General features: G+C 35.5%; 2 protein-coding genes across 3 annotated transcripts; one reads left to right on the top strand and one right to left on the bottom strand.

The window, feature by feature from the left end:
• Window positions 1–444: 444 nt before the first annotated feature.
• On the bottom strand, window positions 445–11,544 carry LOC120631516 (GATOR complex protein NPRL3). The gene is made up of 11 exons (XM_039901136.1): window positions 11,060–11,544; window positions 9,936–10,148; window positions 9,487–9,581; window positions 9,094–9,310; window positions 8,097–8,251; window positions 7,451–7,582; window positions 6,391–6,555; window positions 5,686–5,875; window positions 2,929–3,595; window positions 2,005–2,198; window positions 445–1,496 (listed from the first exon to the last, which is right to left on the bottom strand). The coding sequence occupies exons 1-11, from the start codon at window positions 11,256–11,258 to the stop codon at window positions 1,342–1,344; spliced, it is 2,382 nt and encodes a 793-aa protein (XP_039757070.1). The 5' UTR covers window positions 11,259–11,544; the 3' UTR covers window positions 445–1,341.
• Window positions 11,545–12,738: 1,194 nt separating this feature from the next.
• On the top strand, window positions 12,739–21,247 carry LOC120631450 (Golgi resident protein GCP60). Of its 2 annotated transcripts, none has more exons than XM_039901041.1 (10): window positions 12,739–12,883; window positions 13,940–14,153; window positions 14,955–15,023; window positions 15,106–15,210; window positions 15,674–15,949; window positions 16,809–16,897; window positions 18,549–18,737; window positions 19,653–19,769; window positions 20,149–20,267; window positions 21,108–21,247. In XM_039901041.1, the coding sequence occupies exons 1-10, from the start codon at window positions 12,739–12,741 to the stop codon at window positions 21,222–21,224; spliced, it is 1,440 nt and encodes a 479-aa protein (XP_039756975.1). In that variant the 3' UTR covers window positions 21,225–21,247. The 2 variants fall into 2 exon arrangements, with proteins under 2 accessions (XP_039756975.1, XP_039756976.1); XM_039901042.1 differs by having other exon boundaries at window positions 16,812–16,897; window positions 21,108–21,224.
• The last annotated feature ends 173 nt before the right edge of the window (window positions 21,248–21,420 follow it).

Here is a 21,420-nt window from a genome sequence, read left to right as displayed (position 1 = left end):
AAACACAAAATGCGTTGGTGCCACCAAGTTTTATTTGAAAAATTACTGTACTTCTATTTCTCAAGACATGGAACAAAAGCTGTCTTATCATGAACATTTTATCTAAAATTGTGTAATATGTACAGAACAATGCATACATAAATTTAATTGGATGATGCAAACATGTGCAATATATAAATCTGAGGGTTTATAAAGTAAATTCGACTTTCATTTATATATTTATTCAAGACCGTTCATCATTAAATATAAGCAATAAATAACCATAATTTCAAATAAATATTAACTTATTATTAAACTCAACAGATTAAGTTTATTACATATACTTTAAAATGATTTTGGTTTTTGTTTTAACTAACTTGTCATTGATAAATATTTAACATTTAATTTAAATGAGCCTGAAGAAAACAAAAATATGCATTCGAAATTTCATAATTCAAATAAATGAGCAATATTTACATAATAAGGCAATTGAAACATAATTAAAGCTGCGTTTAAGTTATATACAAAAATTACATCTAAACACTTTTAAAAAAGTTATGAAGGTTAATCAATTACACTACTTTTCTATTGATTTATCATGAGTAAAATAAAAATTTGAAATATTTTTTTTTTTATTTTGTAATACACTTTTAATCGACCATATATGAAGATGTATTTATATTTATTAATTAAGTGAACTAACGCTTGAAACAATTCTGAAAAATCGTTATATGTAAATTATAGTACACGAATTAGATATAAAGCGGAAGAAATAAAAACCTTACCGTACTTCGGATAAAAATGGAGCTATTTTTTTCTATACACTTACTCTGTCAAATGTATTGCCATGCAAACGTGGCGTCTCCAGGTTTTTTATTTTCCTGGTCAGGCTTTAAATGTTATGCAACAATAACACAGATGGCCAAAAAAAAGTTAATAATTAAAAAGGTATGAAATTGTATAAAAAATATGAACACAAGATTTTAATTTCCTACATGCAAAAAGAGCTTCCGTCATGGCTAATTTTAAGAATAGGTAGATAATTCCTGTCGAGGAATTATTTAATGATCTACAATCAGTTTCGATGATCAGTTAGTTTGCCCCGACTGTCGAGTATTAAATTCTAAAGATCTTTTTACTGAACCAAGCCAGAATCCTTTATTTGTATCAATGTGAGATTGTAGACCTCAATATGCAAGATTATATTTTTATTTTTATACCTCGAGTTGTTTTTCTTGAAAAAAAAGGGTGTCAACAAAGTGAACCTATACAAAAAAGGCTGGAGTTTTCCATCCTAAACATAATATATAAATATATATATATGATACATAAAAACATATAATAGTTAACTATTTATTAAAATTACTGATAGGGGTACAACATAGCGACGGCAGGATCTTCCGTTTCGAACGTAATAAGAACATCCTTAAATTTGTCTAGGAGTTGCATTAGTTGAGATCTGCTGACGTTCTCCATGAACATTATTTCTTCTAGATGTTGTTCGCCGCGGAAGTATCCTGGGAAGAACATTTAATATGTAGTTAATAAAAGCTTTTTTTCACAAACCCAGTTAGTTACCTTCAAACTAAAATAATTTAACTGCGTCCTAAGTCACATACATCGCGTCAGTTGCGATGTATGTGCGACTGTTGTATTGAGTACGGGAAAAATTTACCCCGGTTTTGTGCGAAACTAGGCAAAGATCAGGATGGCACTAGTTAAACATAGCAATTTTCAATGTCGAAAGTTTAATTTTTTTAGAGTTTTGTTTCAATTCTTCACGTTTCATTCACGCAAATTAGTTAATACATCGGTAGTCTAGAACCAATGCTAATAAATCAAACTCCACATGTTCATGTTCTCATTACGCTATAACTTTACGCTCCTCTAGTGGCCGAAATTAACAAAAAGGTCCCTATTGTAGAATTAGAAACTGGCAAAATTTTATAACCTCGCTATGACCAAGCGTTTCTGAACCGATATCGAACACACTACATCGAGGCGCATGATATTGCGAAATCCTACCTTTTTTATGTAACTGCGCCAATAGAAGCAAATCATCTGGGTTCTCGGAAGCGGGCATGGTGGATAACACAGCTCTCTCTTCAGCACTGAACGTGTCTAGGAGGGATTCGGTAGTGGGCGGGTCGCTGGGAACGCGACACGCGTCAATCGCGTCGCAACCCGCCGGGGCATTCCACACCGTTGGAGATTGGAAACTGGAAGCAAACGATTTCAACAACATCATCGTATCAACCCATTACTAGCTCACTTCACAGCACTGGTCACCTTTTAGAATGAGGAAGGATTTAGGCAATAGTCCACCACTCTGGCCAAGTGTGGATTGGTGGACTTCACACGACTTTATGGAGAAATCTCTCTCTCGCTTACAGGTGTCCTTACGGTGTTTTTCTCAACCGCAAGTGATAATTAGTTCCTAGAAACTCACCCAACTTAGAAAAGCTAGAGGTACGTGCCAGGGTTCGAACTCACCCCCACCTAACCGCTATGTTATCACCGCTTCTTGAATTTGATATACTTTCATACATTGTGTAACCTTGAAACTATTACTTAATGTGATAGTTTGAATTGATGGAATGGCTGAACAGATTTGAATGAAGCAATTCAGTAGCAATTCTGACTTTACTTAGGGCGGTGATTTATCGAAGGAAAGCGAACAATCAAAAGACAAGGATTTTGATTTTATAATGTGTGATAATATTGTGTGAAATATGCACCTAGGCTCAGTTATTTAGTTAATTTAGGCTGAGTTCAAATGTAAAACCAATATTTGATCTCTTATAGGCTTTTTTTAATGTAGATTTAAGTCGAAAACTATACTTTTATTTTAGTCGACACGACACGACAAAATTTCTAATAACACCCCACTTTATCAGGCCATTAAATAATACTATTTTTTTTTAACTTTTATACTGTTATTCCACTCACCTCATTTCACTTTGTAGCTTCAAATTGAGCGAAACACCGTTCTTCTTACTATAACCGTTGATAAATCCAAGACCATTTTTCAATCTAGGTGATATATCTGGCTCACTTTCAAACCTATCCTCATCGCTGCTCGTATCCCTATTCAGTACAGTATCATTATCTTTCAATGACAAATCCGACAACCTTGAAGGCAACGTCTTCTTAACTTCCCCGTTAACTTTTTCTGCGTGACCATTCAGGTGGCCATTCTCGATTCCGTTAACACCATTCCCATTAATATTGTTGGATATGCCGCTATCAACGGAATTGCCTTGTACTTTCTTCGGTATTTTATGTGATTTATCAAAGTTACAACCATCTGCTGGTTTCGCACCATCCACAACGTCTATACCGTCGTCGAATGAATGATTCGCTGAGTCGACTTCGTGAAATTTTTCGTATTTCGTATTCTCAGATTCAATAACAATGGGTTGGGTGTGAGAAAAGTCCGTTTGGTTGAGATTGTTTTGTGTTGGGTAGTCTTCGTCTGAATCTGGGAAGGTGTTGATACTCTCTCTAGCTTCAACTGGTTCGGGTACGTTGAGTTGCACTTGGTTTAATGAAGAAAAAGAAACACTGTTGGATTGGTAGTAGAGATCGTGTTTTTCGCAGATATATTCTTTTCCATCTGAAAAAATGTAAGAAAATTTTATTGATGATGAAGTAAACGACGCCCAAAGTTTATTTTCTAAATCAGCTTTTGTTATGGAATATGTATTTTTTTTTATAACTGACTATGGTTGGTGGTTACGTGGCGATGTGTGTCGTACTATATTTATTATAAATAAATATACTACGACGATACACACATGGCCACGTAAGGGTAGCTTGTTTTATGGGTACTAAGATGACTGATTATGAATAATATACATATAAATATTCTCAATCTCAAATATTCAGGTTTCCTCACTAGGATTCCTTCACCGTTCAAGCCAATGATATTTTAATTGTTTAAAACATAAACGCACATAAAAAGTAGCGTGACGGGGATGAAACTTGGTCTCCGCTAAACACCGCGCCCGGGAAAATAAAGGGTTTCTGAAGGAATCCCGTTTTGTTATTATCCCATGGTAACATATAATTCAAAACAAATGTTTTGAAGTATATGTTACCATGGGAAAATTGACTCAATCGCTGCACCAATCTTAATGTAATTTAGTAGAGAGATTGCATCCTGGAGGCAAACAAAGAATAGTTTTAAATCCAGTGCAGGGTCCAGCGATGCAGGTTGATGTCATTCGTTTGACGACTTCCCTGGCGCAGCGGTGAGCGCCATGGTTCCGGGTTCGATTCCCGGAAGGAAATTTACAGTTTCTGAATTCTGGTGGTCTTTTTTACTTACGTTTATCTACTTTAATTTTTCATTTAAATTTTCCTTTAACTTGTTTTCATTATCCATAGAAATTATATAGAAAAACAATTTATACAACAAACAAGTAGGTACACACGCAAAAAAAGTTAAAAGCATGAATAGATTACATTATTTTATCTTTCGATATTATAATTAAGATATTTTTGCGTTCGGATTATGGTTGTAATTACTTTTTTAATGTTGCTTTTTTATTTCTTACTATATTATTGTGAGTTGCACGCCAAACTAGTGGTAATACACGGTTTCAATAAAAAAAAAGCTAAATTGTAACATCTGATTAGCTACATGTATTTATACAATAAATCTTATTATGATTATAATAAATAAATAAATAATAAATAAATAATAAATAAATAATAAATAAATATACTACGACAATACACAAATCGCCATCTAGCCCCAAAGTAAGCGTAGCTTGTGTTATGGGTACTAAGATGGCTGATGAATATTTTTATGAATAATATACATAAATACTTAAAATATACATATAAACACCCAGACACTGAAAAACATTCATGCTCATCACACGAACATTTACCAGTAGTGGGAATCGAACCCACGGCCTTAGACACAGATAGCAGGGTCGCTGTCCACTGCGCCAGTCGGCCGTCAGCAGTTTTATATATATATATTATAAATAATATATATATATATATATAAAACGTAATAGTTTTATATATATATATATTATAAATAATATATATATATATATATATATATAAAACTGCTTTTTGGTATTTGTTCGCAACTACAATTACGCCTGGGTTCGATTAATCTTGTAGGGTTTATTCTACATTACTTCCTCAGCTCTTGTTTAAAAAATATGTACAAGCAATTCACATATGTGTAAAGTGTATAGTGAGTCAACATCTTGTTTACTCATTGAGAGTAGCGGCGCGCAAGCGAAGCTGAACCGGCCTACCGCAGACGTTGTGGCAGAGAAGAGGCTCAGCACTTGCTACACCGCACCAATTTGTTGCCCTATTGGGCGCCGAATTGACACAATATGTTGGCAACACCGCGCGTTTTGTGTGCGACGATGTACAAAGATCGACGCAAGCGCCACCTCGGCATCTTGTCGATCGTTGTGACGTCAGCATCGGGTCAAAAAGAGGGGGAAAAATATGGTGGCTCTGGCCTGAGGGTCGAATGACACGACAAGGCACTTTTGGCTGTGACTTCGAATAGGACGCAACCATTTAGTTTAATAAATCGAGTGAGCAAATTGAGTATCGCGGTGTGTTTAATTTTACAAATATTTACTCATTACATAGATAGACAGAGATAGAGTCTTTAATCGGTACCTGTTTTGGGTACCTAACAAGGTGTATGAATAAATAACTGACCGTGGTTCGGGTTTCTCGGCCAATGCGGCCAGTGCGGCGAGTTGAACTGGACATAAGTGTGCAGTTGTAGCAAAAGTCTCCGTCGAAGTAGCCACGCCACGAGACGTGCGGGCCGCCCACCGCATCTCGCACCCCACGCGCCGCGGGACACGTACCAGAGGGGTGCGGGGAGGGAGAACTCACTCAGCATCTGACAGATTGGAATTCATAGTTTAAACAACTATTGAAGGAACACCTACTAAATGAAAAATAATAACGGTGTCGGTGGGTTCTATTTGTCATGAAGGGTTTATAATACAATACAACCACAGCTCTTGTTTAAAAAAATATGTACAAGCAATTCACATAATATGTGTATAGAGAGTCAACTTCTTGTTTACTCATTGAGAGTAGCGGCGCGCAAGCGAAGCTGAACCGGCCTACCGCAGACGTTGCGACAGAGAGGAGACTCCGCACTTGCTACACCGCACCCATTTGTTGCCCTGTTTTTCGCCGAATTGACCCAATATTTACTCATTACACATAACATAGATAGACAGAGATAGTCTTTAATGCACAAATTACAGAGAAAACAAAAGTTTAAATAAATAACTTATATGAGCGTCCAAGAATAAGTACTAAAAAGAATTTTGTACTAAGCAGAATTTTAACATATCTTAAAGTAGAGATACCAATGGAGCAAACGAAATAGCAATTTTTACTTACTTGCAACAAACATAATCCAGGAAACTCCTTTGCAAACTCATCAACCAGTGGTGAATTTATATGCACGTTCGCCCCCGGTGCGACTACGTACACATTGCCTTCGCACAACGGATAGATCACCGTTGCTTTCGCCCAGTAAACAAGATGGCCTGTTAACTGGAATGCCTGAAAAAAAGTGGTCATAACTAGTCTAGTCCCAAACTTTGAAAAGTTAGGACTCTCAAAGAGTCTTCCAAACCATTGGCTTATTTCCAAATAAAAAGCCATTTTTAAATTCTGAGAACCAGTAATTGCACAGTACATATTGACTATTGGTTCTGACTTATATCAAGTGAAAACTAAAAATCGATCAAATCCAGTGTTCATTAATTCCATATTATTGTAGTGCTGAGTTTGTTTACCCCTTCACAATTTTTCTGCAATTCCCTTCTATCCTAATTTCTTCTGCCCCAGAAACAGTCTGAGTAGTCAAAGGGTAAACGCAATATTAATAGTAATTTTACCAATCAGATACAACTTTCTATAATAATATGATATAATATAAATATGCTACGGCAATACACACATCGCCACCTAGCCCCAAAGTAAGCGTAGCTTGTGTTATGGGTACTAAGATGACTGATGAATATTTTTATGAATAATATAGATAACCACTTATAATATACATATAAAATGTACTGAACGATAGTTCATTGAGAAAGATCATCCAGAAAGAAGCGGTGATAGCGCATTGCGTAGGGGCTCGACTTCACTTTCGGTGGGCAGAGTTCTTCTAACTTTTCTAAGTTATGTGCGAAAGTAATTAAAATATCACGTGCTTCAACGGTGAAGGAAAACATCGTGAGGAAACCTGCATGCCTGAGAGTCCTACATAATATTCTCAAAGGTGTGTTGGGTCAACCAATCCGCTCTGGGCCTGCGTATTGAACTAAGGCCTTATCCCCTTCTCATTGTGGGAGGAGACCCGTGCTCTATAGTGGACCGGTAATGGGGTGATGTGAATAATAAATGAACGAATGGTTCGCTCTATTACAATGAATTCGTACTTTAGTTAACTGACCTGTGTAAGTGTTAAATCAGCTTCGATGGCAAGCGTTTGCAAACTTTTCAAAGGGCTATATAACTTGATGAGACGCAATAACGCGGGACTGCCGTCTAAAGGGATTGACGCTAATAACTCGTTAGGGTTCACCTGAAAACATAAACATAAAAAACTAGTACAACGCCCTTGTTATCACATTCGAAATTTAAAAAAGACTGGTCAACGTTTCAATATTTTAAATTGATTTGATAAATTTGATGTACAATACCATGGTTTTTTAAAATGTTTTTGTTTAGTTGAAAGTCTGAAGCCACCAGCAAAAGTCATCGCTCAGTTTAAAAGAAATAGAACATATGGTGTGATGAAGGTGATTCTATTTAACAGACTTTAAACGGATAATGCAGCAAGAAATAGTTATTTACATAAGTTTTTCTAAATGGTTTGGTATTGCAATACTTAACACATAAATCAGCTTCATCTCTGCAGATATTTAGTCAGCAGTATATTTCTAGATGGAATGTTTCTGGAGTAGCAGGTCTAGCAGAAAAGAAGTTCTATATACAAAATGCTATGCTAATATGCAATGATAAAGGCGAATTTATATGCATCAAAGTTTAATTTACCTAAAGGTACTGTTAGATGAATAGAAAAGCATTTCTCTTACCATAAGTAGTATGCCATGATAAGGTCTTAATCTTTGTACACATTTGTCTATTGTTTCTGGTTCTATAATCAATCCTCGTGTCTGTATTTGGTGTGCCTTGTGTGGAAGGCAGAATGAGAGAAGCACCCATTTATTTATTCGAACTTGTACTATTCCTGCAATAATAAGACAAAATTACTAATTACACGCAGGCAAAGCCGGGCTACTAATGCCTATTGCAGACCTTGTGGGAAGTGGTCTTTGCGTTCTCCACACCCGCCCGTTGCTTAAATACCACTTGCACTTGCACTTAAATATACATGTCACATACCAGCCAGAGTTTACTTATTGGCTTTATCTAACCATGCTTAGATCAATAAAACAAAAAAAACTGTCAGGCCCATATTGTATAGAAGCAGGCGTTACTTTGCGGAATTCTATAATATATTATATAAAATAAGCTTAATTTCTATACTCCGCGAAAAGCAGGAGAATCTGTATGGTATGATTTATAATTTCTTCAATCCTTATATTTGTGTGGAGTATAGGGATTGAAGAAAATATTAATTTTCAAACAGATCTTCGGCAGTGTACCCTTTACGCAAGTTTCGCTCCGAAACCAGAGCATCCTTAGGAGATGTTGACTTTACAATGAATGATTGTTAAATTGTTTTATTAAGCTTAAATTTCACAATCTGTCCGGCCCAATTTACATAACTAATGATTTGTAATTTCATAAGTAAAGGCAACCATTAGAGAAAATTGCAGGGTCTAGGTTCCGAATGCCTCGCTCGCAAGAGAGGCGTGCGCCTGTCATATGAGACTGAGACTGGGTCATAATATTTTAGTTTGGTATTTTTAAACTTTTTAGCCATGTTTATTTGTCGAAACAACAATACATAGATTTAATAAGAAATTACAGAAAAAGTATCAAAAATATATAATGCCACAGTTTTGTCACCACTGTCAGAAGAAGGTGGAATTCTAAGTAGTACAAAACAGTCAGACAAGATCTTACCTGTACTACTAAGCTCTTCAAAAACAGACTTCATAGACCTCGCCAGCGAGCTTCTTTGCAATATAAGATGAAAAGCTGATTTAGGCACTGAACTGGGCAAATTATCTAAGCTAAATGTAGTTGAACTGACAGAGTGTCTAGAGTTTTCCTCTTCATCATCATTCTCGCCTGAATTTATTTCACTATCTAATGCAGAAACCTCGTCATGGGTAGCCAACTGTAAAACAAAGTGACGGTCTATGAAAAATATACATTATTGCTTAATAGAAAGATAGATGAATTTTAAAGAATAAGCTGGAGAAAATACCTTGGATATTTTCTCCAAGTGTAAGTAAACTATTTTGCTAAACTAAACTACTTTAATAAAAATATAAAATTATATCTTTATCTCACCATTATCTTCATTTCTTCAGTTAAATAGGAACATCGTTTTTCTTCATGCCTTAATGCTTTACCCAGCCTTTTACTTAAGTCATAATAGCATTTAACTGTAAAAAGATGTGAAACAAACATTTAACCATAAAAACCATTATGATTTAATTTAGTTAAACTTGAATACATGTAGGTCATACTTTGTAACATTTCATAGATTCACCATGCAGGAGTTAAGGTTATATAGTGTGGCAGAGGGAGATGGTCTAAGCAGTGCCAAAATCTTAATAGTTGTGAGTTTTAGGCTTAAAGGCCTTATTATGTATGTCAATGCTCACCCTCACTGCTGGTGGCTTTACTAACATGTTGAGAACTCAAACTTACAGCAGAACTCACTACATGAAAGTCTTTTAGTATTTTATAGAAAGATGGTCAAAAGCAGCATGGGGTATAAGGGTACAATATCTTACCAATAGAATGGCTTGCCGATGCCTGCAGTGCAAACACAATATTTATAAGAATCATAGCAGCTGTGTCATCCTTGTTAGTTCTGTATGGGAGTAGTGTGGGGTGGCCAACAAACCTCACATCATTGACTTTCAGTTCAAACTTCCTATTACAAAGTTCAGCCTTCACAGCAAAAAGGGTTGATAACATTTCATCTGTGAATCCACTTAACTGACCTGGAATACAATTTTGAAACACTAATTAATAGTTTCTTTTCTATTTTATTTTTTTTAATGTTTAGTAGTTGGAAAGGCTGTACTAAGCCTACTATAACAGTTTACATAATTATAAAAAACTTTTTCCTGAAAGCAATACCTTGAAAGAAATGAATATATAAAAAAATGCAATGACAACCATAGCATCAGCAGATTTACATTTAAGGTCAGATGGGGTCACCAATTACCAGCTAACATATTATGACTAGAAAATAATATTAAAACAAATTCAAACTAACATACATATTATGTGTAAATGTGATTTGAAGTTTTACAATTAATTAGGGTTGTCAATTTAGTATTTAAGGCTACTTATTATATAAAAACTGAAATATGAATTATTTGAAATTATTATATTTTCTCTATAGAGGGATACTTTCTATAGATAGCTTAATGGTTGCCAGGAAGAGATCACCATCAGTGATATGGCAGCCATTACATGTTTGATTTTGTTCCATTTTAAGTTTTAGTTTAATAAAGAATTGTATTATTATTATTATACTTTCCACCCTTCCAGGCCAAATACAAACTAGCCTTCAATAGCCTTTTTCCCATTCTTTAAATAATTATACTTTGCAAATTATTACTAAAGCTATGTTAAAATATATCCTGGGTTTAGCAACTAACAATGACACAAAAATCTCATCAAGGTTTTACAGACAATATTATATAAAATAATACTTAGCTACTTTTTAATGTTCAATGATAATAAAAATCATGGGCTATCTCCAAGCAACATGTATTAATAATTCATACATATCGATGGTATGCATATTAGAAGTAGTAGTAGACTGATAAATATTTCTCACATCTACTAAACCCTTCCATGGGGTGATAAAGTTGAATAAATACTCTAATTAAATGTGACTCACCTTTGCAGATGTTAGATGTTTGTGATTGCGAACTTTGAAGCAAATCTTCAGTAGAACTTATGGCATACGGATTGTGTTGTCCGAACTTCTTTTGCTTTCTTTCATCCTTATTTTCGCAGGTATAAGGATACCTAAATAGTAATCTATCACCTTTGCTATCCGACTTCACAAAAAAAATATTCAAAGGGTTAACCTCCATGGCCTCCTTTAAATTATTGCGTTTTTAACGTAAACGGGATTAGTGAAAATTACTATTCGTGAATAAATAGTGAAATTGTAATAGAAACAGTGTGCTGTTTACAAACGCTAAATTTTTACACATTTTATTACTGTAACTTATGAACAATTATCAGAAAAGCTATAATTTTAAAGAAATCTTTACTTTTAAACAAAATCCACAAAAGACAGCCAAACTTAAGAACTTTAAGTGAATGCAATAATTATTGTAAATTGCACTGCAAAGGAAAAACAAAAAAAATCAGCAATGGCTGTCACATTCACTGTCAGACAACGTAATAAACTTGACACCGACAGATGACAGATTCAACCTCAAAGATTATTCAGATACAGCCATAAACAAGAATTGAAAGATACTAAATCAACCTCATTTGTTGGACAAACCCAAAAGTTTAAAAGAAAGGTGAGATGGTGATAACAAAAAAACCTGGTTAAGCTCATTGTGGGCTCTTCTTAGACCAAAGGGCGTTTAGAACCCTTCTAGCGTTAGTTTTAGCTTTAGTTTCAAGTTAACGACTGCAGTTATCATCCGTTTTATATGCTAATTGTATGAATGCTTCATAAGAGCCACTGATAAGGTCTACATGAATAAACATTTCTGAATTTGAATTTATACTAAAATAAGATATGGCCTAAGAGCCCACGATGGCCAGACCTCCGTTATTTGCTGAAAATTATAATTTAAATTATATTTATTATTCCTATACAGGTAATAATGGAGTTTGGATTGCGGTTACTTGGGCAGGTAACAGATAGCAAAGGTAGGCAGTATACGTAGAGCAGCACAGAAACGAGTTTGCCAAAAGGAGTCATTGTTACTTACGATACCCTCATAGACTTCTATCCAAATATCACAACCTTAAAAAAGCTACAAAGACTGTAGCAGGCATGGGCTCAGAAGATTTTAATAGGATACCAGGTAGCATAAGAGATGCACCAAATAATAATTTATTTAGGAAAAAACTGAAGACTTGGCTTGTCGAGAAGGCTTTCTACAGTTATAATGTGAATTCTTGGATAGTAAAATATTGTGAAGATTGACTTTACTTATTTGTTATTATAGAATAATATTATAATGAATTTATAAAATTATATACATTTGCATGAGATAATTTATTATTTAATAATTACTTTGTCACGTATAATATTAATATTTATGAATAAATGACTAGTGACTATTGACTAGGTAAATTCGTAAGTGTATAAAGCACAATGTAATATGTGGAATAATCTCATGGACATCTGTAATCTTACCATAGGCAAAATTAAAAAACGTCAAAGTTTTGTTAATTGTCATTTGTCATTAAATTGTCAAATAATTATCTACCTACGAATTGGCAAATTGCTGTACAACATTTTGCAATCACAGCACAACAGGAAAATACAAATAATACGAAAAAGCCGAACATCTTATAATTTAATAAGTGTTTTATACTTTTATAATGGCAAATAAGGGTGAAGTTAATCAAAAAGTGAATCCTATAAAAGTTCCACTTGAAACTGACCAGGGGATTTTACAGAGCGAAGAACGAAAATGGGGTCTACCTCTAAAAGAAGTTTATAAGCATGGACTCTTCTTCTACAAAGGTACAATTGAATTCATAAATATCCCTCGTAACAGCCGTACTATCTTTACAAACTAATTTTATATCCACAGTGCTGTAGTAAGAAAAAGAAAATATTTAAAAAACATTATCTCACAGTCCATCACTCCTCTCTCTGGTCGATAACAAGTGGATCAATTTCGATACGCGTTGTTTTCCTTCAATTTCATGATAGGCTTACTTGGTCAAACTAGACAACAATTTTCAAAAATATCATTATTAGTTACATACTGTGTAACTAAGAAACCGCACAAGAACACTTTTAAAATCAGTGTTTGTCTTAAAAAATCACAAAAGGATCGGAAAATAATCACCAAAATTTTGTCTTTAGTGAGATGATGCTTGTGCACTAAACATTCTGATCACTAGTACAAACTGTATTTCCATACATAAACAGTTATTTTTAATGATTACCATAGATTGTATTTTGTATTTCGTAAATGTATTACGAAAATACACACATCACCATCTAGCCCCAAAGTAAGCATAACTTGTGTAATGAGTACTTTATGACTGTTGATTTTTTTATATATAATGTACTTAAATATTACACTGAAAAAAGTCATGTTCATCACCCACAACCTCAGACACCTAAAGGAAGGTCACTGCCAAGGGCCAGGATTAGGATTAGCATTATTCTATAGAATTTTATTATCTATAGAAAATAAATTAGTTCTTATACAATTTGATATCAATAACTAACTGTATGATTAATAAATACTATTGCTTGTAGCAGTAATGATAATGGCAATCAATTTTTGACAAATTTTATCTACACTGTATTGCATGTAGCATTAAATTGACATAAATTTTAAAGTGTTTTTGAAGGTACTAATGAATGTTTATGATTACAATATTAGTTCAAAAGATGTTTTGTAATATGAAACTTATTTGTAATTTAAATTACAGTTACTTTACAATGACAAGTCTAAAAACCAATGTTTTTGTTTTATGTTCACTTGGCTAATGGACAAAACATTGTGTAAGTTTGCAACTGCGTTATATCAATAATTATTAAGAGAGTTTCATAAATTTTCAGATAAAGAAGGCAAAGCCATGCATCTAAGTTATGAAGACAGGCTTAAACTAGTAGCATATACACAGCAAGCGGCTCATGGGCCTCTTGACTCAAACTCAGCACCTCCACTTGGTGTACTAGATGTTATTGGTCGAGATCGGAGAGGTGCCTGGCAGGCTCTGGGTCAAATGTCACAGATTCAAGCAATGGCTGGATTCATACACACACTAGATAGGTATATAGTAATCCTAAAATATTATTCAATTATATATTTTATGTATTTTAATGTTGTGTTTTGGAATTTTTCTGAACACACTTGAAGTCTACCAATCTACAGCATGCAAAGTTTACCAATCCATGGTGGACTTCTGCTTAAACCCTTTTCATTCTTAGAGCAGACTAACACCCTTTAGTGGGCCGCTAATAAGCCCACTTCTTCTGTGCTTCTTCTTAGCCCAGGGCATATTTGGAACCCTCTCAGCTTTGGTTTTTGAGTTTTCGAATATAGTTATTGCCATCATCTACCTACATTGTGGTGGACTGCTGCCTTAACCGCTTCTCATTGTGGGAGGAGAGCCGTGCTCTGTAGTGAGCCATTAATGGGTTGATGTGATGATGATGAACACATCAAAAGTGCCTTCTATGTTCATATTTGAATATAGTAATATTTGTCTTTGACTTTGATGAAGTTTGTGTTGCTTTGCGACAAAATGATTGTAAAGGTACATCCAAACTAGCGTATAGTGAGTGCTTTCAAAATAAATCTTTGTTTATCAATGTGAGGTGATTATAAAAGCAGTTGATCTTAGACTTATTATTTCTATAGTATTATCTCAGTGCACTTCAACTACAAATATATAACTAAGTTAACTTAAAATATTTCTATCAGTTAGTGATGTACACGTTAGAAATAGTGTAATGTGGAATTCATTAAATTTTCCTTTACTTTATTTGCAACAACTCCCTTGCCTCCCTTATGTATTTAGTTTAGTTAACATTATGAAGGTGTTTCAATATATTTTTAATTTATTTTCAGATTATGTCCTCTTTTTAAGCCATATTTAGAGGCAATACAAAAGGACTTGGAGAACAAGAAACAACAAGGGTAAGTTTATATTTTATATGACAAACTAGTGCTGAAACATCACCTTCATTTTGTATTGTAACTTAATATTTTTATTACATAGGCTAAAAAAGGCAGAGGAGGAAAAAGCTCATATGGAACTGCAAAATAGAATAATTCTTGAAAAACAAAAACAAGAGAATTCAAATATAACCGAGGAACAACAAGTGTATGAATATATTTTTTATATTTTCCTTTTCATATTGTAAGCACACTATTTTAAGTTTAAATGCATAGGATAGCTGCGTTGTAGTGTTGTAAAAATCCTCCTGTGATACAATATAATTTAATTTGTTTGGAGTAGACGCAGACTGTGTACACTTACCTTAAGAGTGTGAACAGGGGATTGTGATTACACTCTTGGTAAATTGCAGTTTGGTTGCAGTTGATATTACCAAAACATAATTAAATCGAAGCTAGGTCTCTTCTCTCATAAGAACAAGACAGAAAATACCAGACAGCAGCGGGATGAAAAAAATAGCTTTCTTGTAACAAGTCAAAATTTTCCTTGCATCCTGGAAATGGACATGGCATACTTTTTATCCTGGGGTTTTCCCAGAATAACAGTTCGCGGAATAGCTAGTAGTAATAATAATGAAATTTGTTATTGCATGTATTTGTCTTGATTTTAGACAAAGGATAAAAGATGCATTAAATGTCCAAACCTATCAGCAGTTCTTTGAATACGCTCAGCAGCAATTCCCTGGCAACTGCGACCAGCAGGCAATCCTGATCAGACAATTGCAGGATCAACATTACCAGCAGTACATACAACAGCTAGCTGTTGATCAGAGACTTGCAAACTCGAATCTTAAATACAAAGTTGAGTCTGACGAGGAAAATGATAATGAGAAAGAGGAAATAGATTGCAATTTGAACGATAGCAAACCAGCTCTGATGGATAACAAGTGAGTGATTGTTTTGCTTCATATGTGGGACTTTCCGATTTCAGTTTCACTTTTGGAGGTTCTGGGTTTGATTCCGGTCAAATAATTTCCAAATTTTCTCTGGTTTTGTCTGGTGGGAGGCCTTGGCCGTGGCTAGTTATCACGATAGGACGTGACGCGTAAAAACCGATTAGGAATATACCTTGCTCACTAACAGGTTAGCCCGCCACCATCTTAGACTGTACTGTCACTTACCACCGGTTGAGAATAGAGTCAATTGTAGCGTAATAAAAAAAAAGATTGCCAAATAACCATCGTACTAATTCATCTTTGGAATTTTTATATGGCTTCCTCTCTGATATGTCTTATTTAACTAAAAGTAAAAAATCTGGATATCTTTTTATTGTAAATATTCTTTCAAAAAACAGAAAACCTATTTAATTTTGTATTTATTTAATTTTAGTAATTACTTAACACAGAGTGTGGAGATACTTTTTTTTCTCGACTTATTAAATAAATCTTTTCATTACTTTTTGGTGTTTAATATAATATTTTTAACTTGTTTTCTTTACTACGACAATACACACATCGCCATCTACCCCAAAGTAAGCTTGTTTTATGGGTACTTAGATAGCTGATGAATATTTTTTTAAATAAATTTAGTACACATAAATACTTATTATATACAGATAAACACCCAGGCATTGAAAAACATAAAAGTTCAACACTCAAACATTTTTCAGTTGTGGGAATCGAACCCACGACCTTGGAATCAGAGAGCAGGGTAGCTGCCCACTGCGCCACTCGGCTGCCAAATAAGACAGGACAGATAAAATACGGGTGCACCTGCTTCGTTTGGTTAATTCATATTTTTGCTTAGCAGATCTATGCAGACGTCAGACAAGATTGATTTGAATGACTATAATGAGGAATCACGTGATGAGGAGGCTGAGGAATCTGATGGAGATGGTAAGTAGGACGACCGGAGGACGAGGGACTCAAAAAATGGTTTAAATTAGAACTTTCATACTGTTATAGATTTTTTTACAACAAAATGTCTATTGTTGCATTATTTGCGTGATGCTTAAATTTTGCACGCCATGTATGGCAGTACATTGTAACCTAAAAACTTTTTAAACATGCAACAGCTTTAAAACGTGTATTTTACAAATAAATAAAAAATAAAAGTAGTTTGAAGAACGGTTCGAGTCAGGCCATTGATGATAGAACCCGCCATGCACTGGGGGGTCAAAACCTCGGCGAGAGTGCGGTGAATACGCAAGTGAACCCCGTGCTCTCACTTATAGGTCTAGGGTTCGAGGGACACAGGGTTTTTTAGTGGGTGTAAGTCCCACATAACTACTCCGTTTCCGCCAACGGAGTGCTATGCGTCAGGCATTTTCTCTGTATAAAAAAAAAAGGCTTGCACACAAATAGTTTCAGTTGTGTGAGGGCTCTTTGTGAAAGAGCTTGTCACAAAAATCTCTCACACTAAAAAGAACTACGGCCATACTTATTTCTGTCGCATAGCATCAATGGTTCAGTCTAAATTGCGTGGTTGCCGGTGTAATTACAGTTTCTTGCTATTGCTATAAAGAAAAAAATCTGGATTTTACACCCCGAAAACATATAATCAGGGTTTGATTACTACTTAATGCCGTAAGCAATCCACGCCTTCTAACCACTTGTAAACGTTGGACGCACCAAAATTCAGCCAAACAATCACCTCAACCAATTGGCGTCCAATGCTGGACATAGGTCTTTTGTAGGGAGTTCCACAATACACGGTCCTGGGCCGCTTGCTTCCAGTGGCTTTCAGTTACTCGCCTAATTTCATCTGTCCACCGCGTTGGGGGCTACGCTGCGTTTACCAGTGCGGGGTCGCCATTCCAGCACCTTAAGACCCCAACGTCCATCGCTTCTTCGACCAATGCACCCAGCCCATTGCCAATTCAGCTTCGCGACTAGCTGAGCTATGTCGGTTACTCTATTTTTTCTATGGATCTCCTCATCTCTGATTTGATCACGTAGAGATACTCCTAACATAGCTCGCTCTATCGCCCGCTGAGTGACTCTGAGCTTTCTTTTGAGGCCCAGTGTTTTAATTTAGTGATTTGTTCATTATGTTCTGTTATTATTTGGACCATGAATTGAGTGTTTCAGAGACAGCCCAGTTACTAACTCGTATCAATATACACATTAATGTAATTTCCATTACATTGCTGTGTATATTGAAGATTTGAGAAGACACTTTTTGGAGACAATATACATTTTTGGTATTTACGTATATATTAAAACACTCTTGGCACTATCCAGTTTTCTTGCTGTAAGTCCTTTCTACAAAGGTTGCCTGTAAGAGATTGCTTGCAGCAATAAGGCCGCCTTTGCATGTCTACATTGTGTACTGTATACTCCTTAATGTTTCTTTTCCTGTGTGTTTACGTGCAATAAAGTGTTTTTTCTTCTTTTTGTAGTCCTCTCGCCGATTAAGAGGGCGAAGCAGGGCCAACCTAAATAAGGTTACTACTTCGTTCGCAGCATCAAAATATCTTCCCGATTTTTGCGATCCCCCGTTCCATAAAAAGGAATATTGTATTGCTACATTAACAAATAATTCCAGATTTGATACCATCAGTAGAAGAGGTCCGGATGTGGACCCGTGATGACATAGTCCAGTTCAAGGAATCTGCCCGCGCCAGTGGTGGCAAACTCACCGTGGGCCACGGAGAGACTATCACTGTGAGAGTGCCCACTCATTACCGAGCTAGGTGTATTTGTTACGAATTTGCTACTGACAGCTACGATATAGGTGAGTAGTGAAAACCTGTATTATAAACTACAACAGGTTATCAAGTTCGGTATCACATACAAAAACTTCTTCTGTATATATACAGGGTTAAATAAAAATGACTAGAAAGCTCTCGGCCTGTTGTTGTTTACATTGAAACTAACAACTTTTGTTCTACGACTTTTTTTTAAATTCAATATTTAAGATTCAATATTTTACATAGATAGGTACTCTGCTTGTTACTAATCTGTAATGTATATGGATATAAACAGTCGACTTGCAAGAAATGACCATAAATTAGTGACATCTGCATATCGTCTGCAAAAGGTACAGAAGTCATTTGTGGGATTCAGTTTACACTTTTATAATATGATTCCTAAGGTAATTTTGGACCTACCAATGCATAAGTTTAAAGAATATGTTAAAACACAATTATTACAGCGAGGTTACTATACAATTGATGAATTTCTTAATGAAAAGGTTGCTTGGAAGCATCCGGCTCCGCTTTTATCTCTCTCAATATAGAAAAATGAATGTTAAAATGTAAAATATAAATTGTTTATGTTGGAAAAGAGCAATTGCTGAGTTACTTGCCGGCTTGTTCTCGGTAGAATCTGCCGTCCGAACGAAGACGGACTTGACATTTCAAAAGTGCTTATATGATTAGGCCTACTTGAGATAGATGAATTAGGATTTTTTGAATTTGAATTTTCAACAACGGCTACCATGGCTTTCGTGCAGCCACTAACAATATTATAATATTATCGTGGTATGTCCCGTTGAACTATTTTTAAGAAACAATTTACACTAAACTAAGGATTGGTGTTGGAACAATGCACTTTACGCAATATCCTTTAAAAAGCAGGTGCCACATAAATTAAATTAATCCAGCTAAAAAATATGCGCTAAAAACGTGTGATCTACGTATCGTTTCAGGTTTCGGCCTGTACTTCGAGTGGAGCAAGTCCGCTACATCGGAGGTTACGGTGCACGTCGCCGAGAGCGATGACGAAGACAACAACGATGATGACAACGACGACAACGACGACGAAGGTAACACTTTTTGATTGGCGCTGTGGGCACTGACCTTGTTTTCTGAGTCCGAGGCTGTGGGTTCGATACCCACAATTGGAAAATGATTGTGTATATCTTTTTCTTTTCTCTCTGGGCTTGTCTCCGTACTTGGTCGGCCGGAACCTCCCGTTGTACGTAGTGCCACTGGTACGGCTCCCCGCTGGGTCACTCCAGCCAGCCGAGCTCACTCCAGAAGCTGTCAGTATATTGTACACATGCAAGTTTAAAGCAGCTTGAAGCGTACAAACAAACAGTCAGTGGCCATTTTAAGATGAAACTAGTCAATTTTCATTTCCCTTAAAGTGCTCACCTAAAGAAGGTTTCACTACCAAGAATTTAAATTTAAAATGTTTTACAGAATATACGATGAACGAAACAACAGATCCGGAGCTTGGTGACGAGAGACGCGGTCCAAGCAACGCTCGACCGCCGGTCAGCTTAGTCGTACCGATATTTAGGCGGGACTGCCATACCCAGGTATAACTACTAAACATTTTTTTTTATTTCTCTTCTTGTCCTTATCTAGGGTCAGAACAAGGTCTTTTCTCTATTACACTGCAAGTTAGCGCTTGACTGCACCAGCTTCCACCAGACCTAACCAGATTCATCATCATCATCATCATCATATCAACCGATAGACGTCCACTGCTGGACATAGGTCTTTTGTAGGGAGTTCCACAATACTCGGTCCTGGGCCGCTTGCCTCCAACGGCTCCCAGCTACTCGCCTGATGTCATCTGTCCACCTCGTTGGGGGCCGACCTACGCTGCGTTTACCGGTGCGGGATCGCCATTCAAGCACCTTGGGACCCCAACGTCCATGCAGTATTGCCATGCAACTATCAGTTCCAAGTTCTATGAAAAGAATAAGATATTTCATTAATTAATTAAATAATAAATAAATAAATAAATATACTACGACAATACACACATCGCCATCTAGCCCCAAAGTAAGCTTAGCTTGTGTTATGGGAACTAAGATGACTGACGAATATATTTATGAGTAGTATACATAAATACTTAGGATAGGAGGACATATAAACACCCAGACACTGAAAAATATTCACGCTCATCAGACAAACATTTTCCAGTAGTGGGAATCAAACCCACGGCCTTGAACTCAGAAAGCAGGGTCGATGCAAACTGCGCCAATCGGCCGTCTATTATAGAATAGATTCATTAACGAATAAACCTCTTGCCTACTGTTGACTGGTCCAAATTATCATCCTAAATTAGACAAAAAATAAGCGACGCTTTCTATTTTATTGTATTATATTATTATTTATTATAGCTGATCTGTGTCTATGTCTGTTTCCAGGTTTATGCCGGTTCCCATACTTATCCAGGAGAGGGCGTATATTTATTAAAATTCGATAACACTTACAGCCTGTGGCGATCCAAAACTCTATATTATAAAGTATATTATACACAATAGATTATTAGATACATGAATAATATAATTATATAAAAATTAATAAATGTTAAATTAGAAATTTTATAAAATAATATAAATTGAATAATTTTAATGCATTTCTTAGCTAAGTCCAGCCTTTCAGTAAGTTTTTTGACAGGCGACCCTTTATCTTCATTTAAAGTAAGCGGTGAGTATAGTCAGGTGAGAAAACAAAACA

The sequence above is a fragment of the Pararge aegeria genome, chromosome 18 (assembly GCF_905163445.1).
Source record: "Pararge aegeria chromosome 18, ilParAegt1.1, whole genome shotgun sequence".
NCBI classification, from domain to species: Eukaryota; Metazoa; Arthropoda; class Insecta; order Lepidoptera; family Nymphalidae; genus Pararge; species Pararge aegeria.
The sequence above is the reverse complement of the archived record's forward strand: the minus strand, read 5'-3'. Positions and strand labels throughout refer to the sequence as shown.

Bases quoted from the DNA above. Each gene is read 5' to 3' on its own strand.
- LOC120631516 (XM_039901136.1), bottom strand. From the start codon at position 11,258: ATGGAGGTTAACCCTTTGAATATTTTTTTTGTGAAGTCGGATAGCAAA. The intron at 9,582-9,935 runs GTAAGATATTGT...ATCTTTTTACAG, and splicing joins ATCGGCAAGCCATTCTATTG to TTAAATGCTATTATGACTTA. The intron at 1,497-2,004 runs GTAGGATTTCGC...TGTTCTTCCCAG, and splicing joins GGCGCAGTTACATAAAAAAG to GATACTTCCGCGGCGAACAA.
- LOC120631450 (XM_039901041.1), top strand. From the start codon at position 12,739: ATGGCAAATAAGGGTGAAGTTAATCAAAAAGTGAATCCTATAAAAGTT. The intron at 16,898-18,548 runs GTAAGTAGGACG...AAATAATTCCAG, and splicing joins TGAGGAATCTGATGGAGATG to ATTTGATACCATCAGTAGAA. The intron at 18,738-19,652 runs GTGAGTAGTGAA...GTATCGTTTCAG, and splicing joins TACTGACAGCTACGATATAG to GTTTCGGCCTGTACTTCGAG.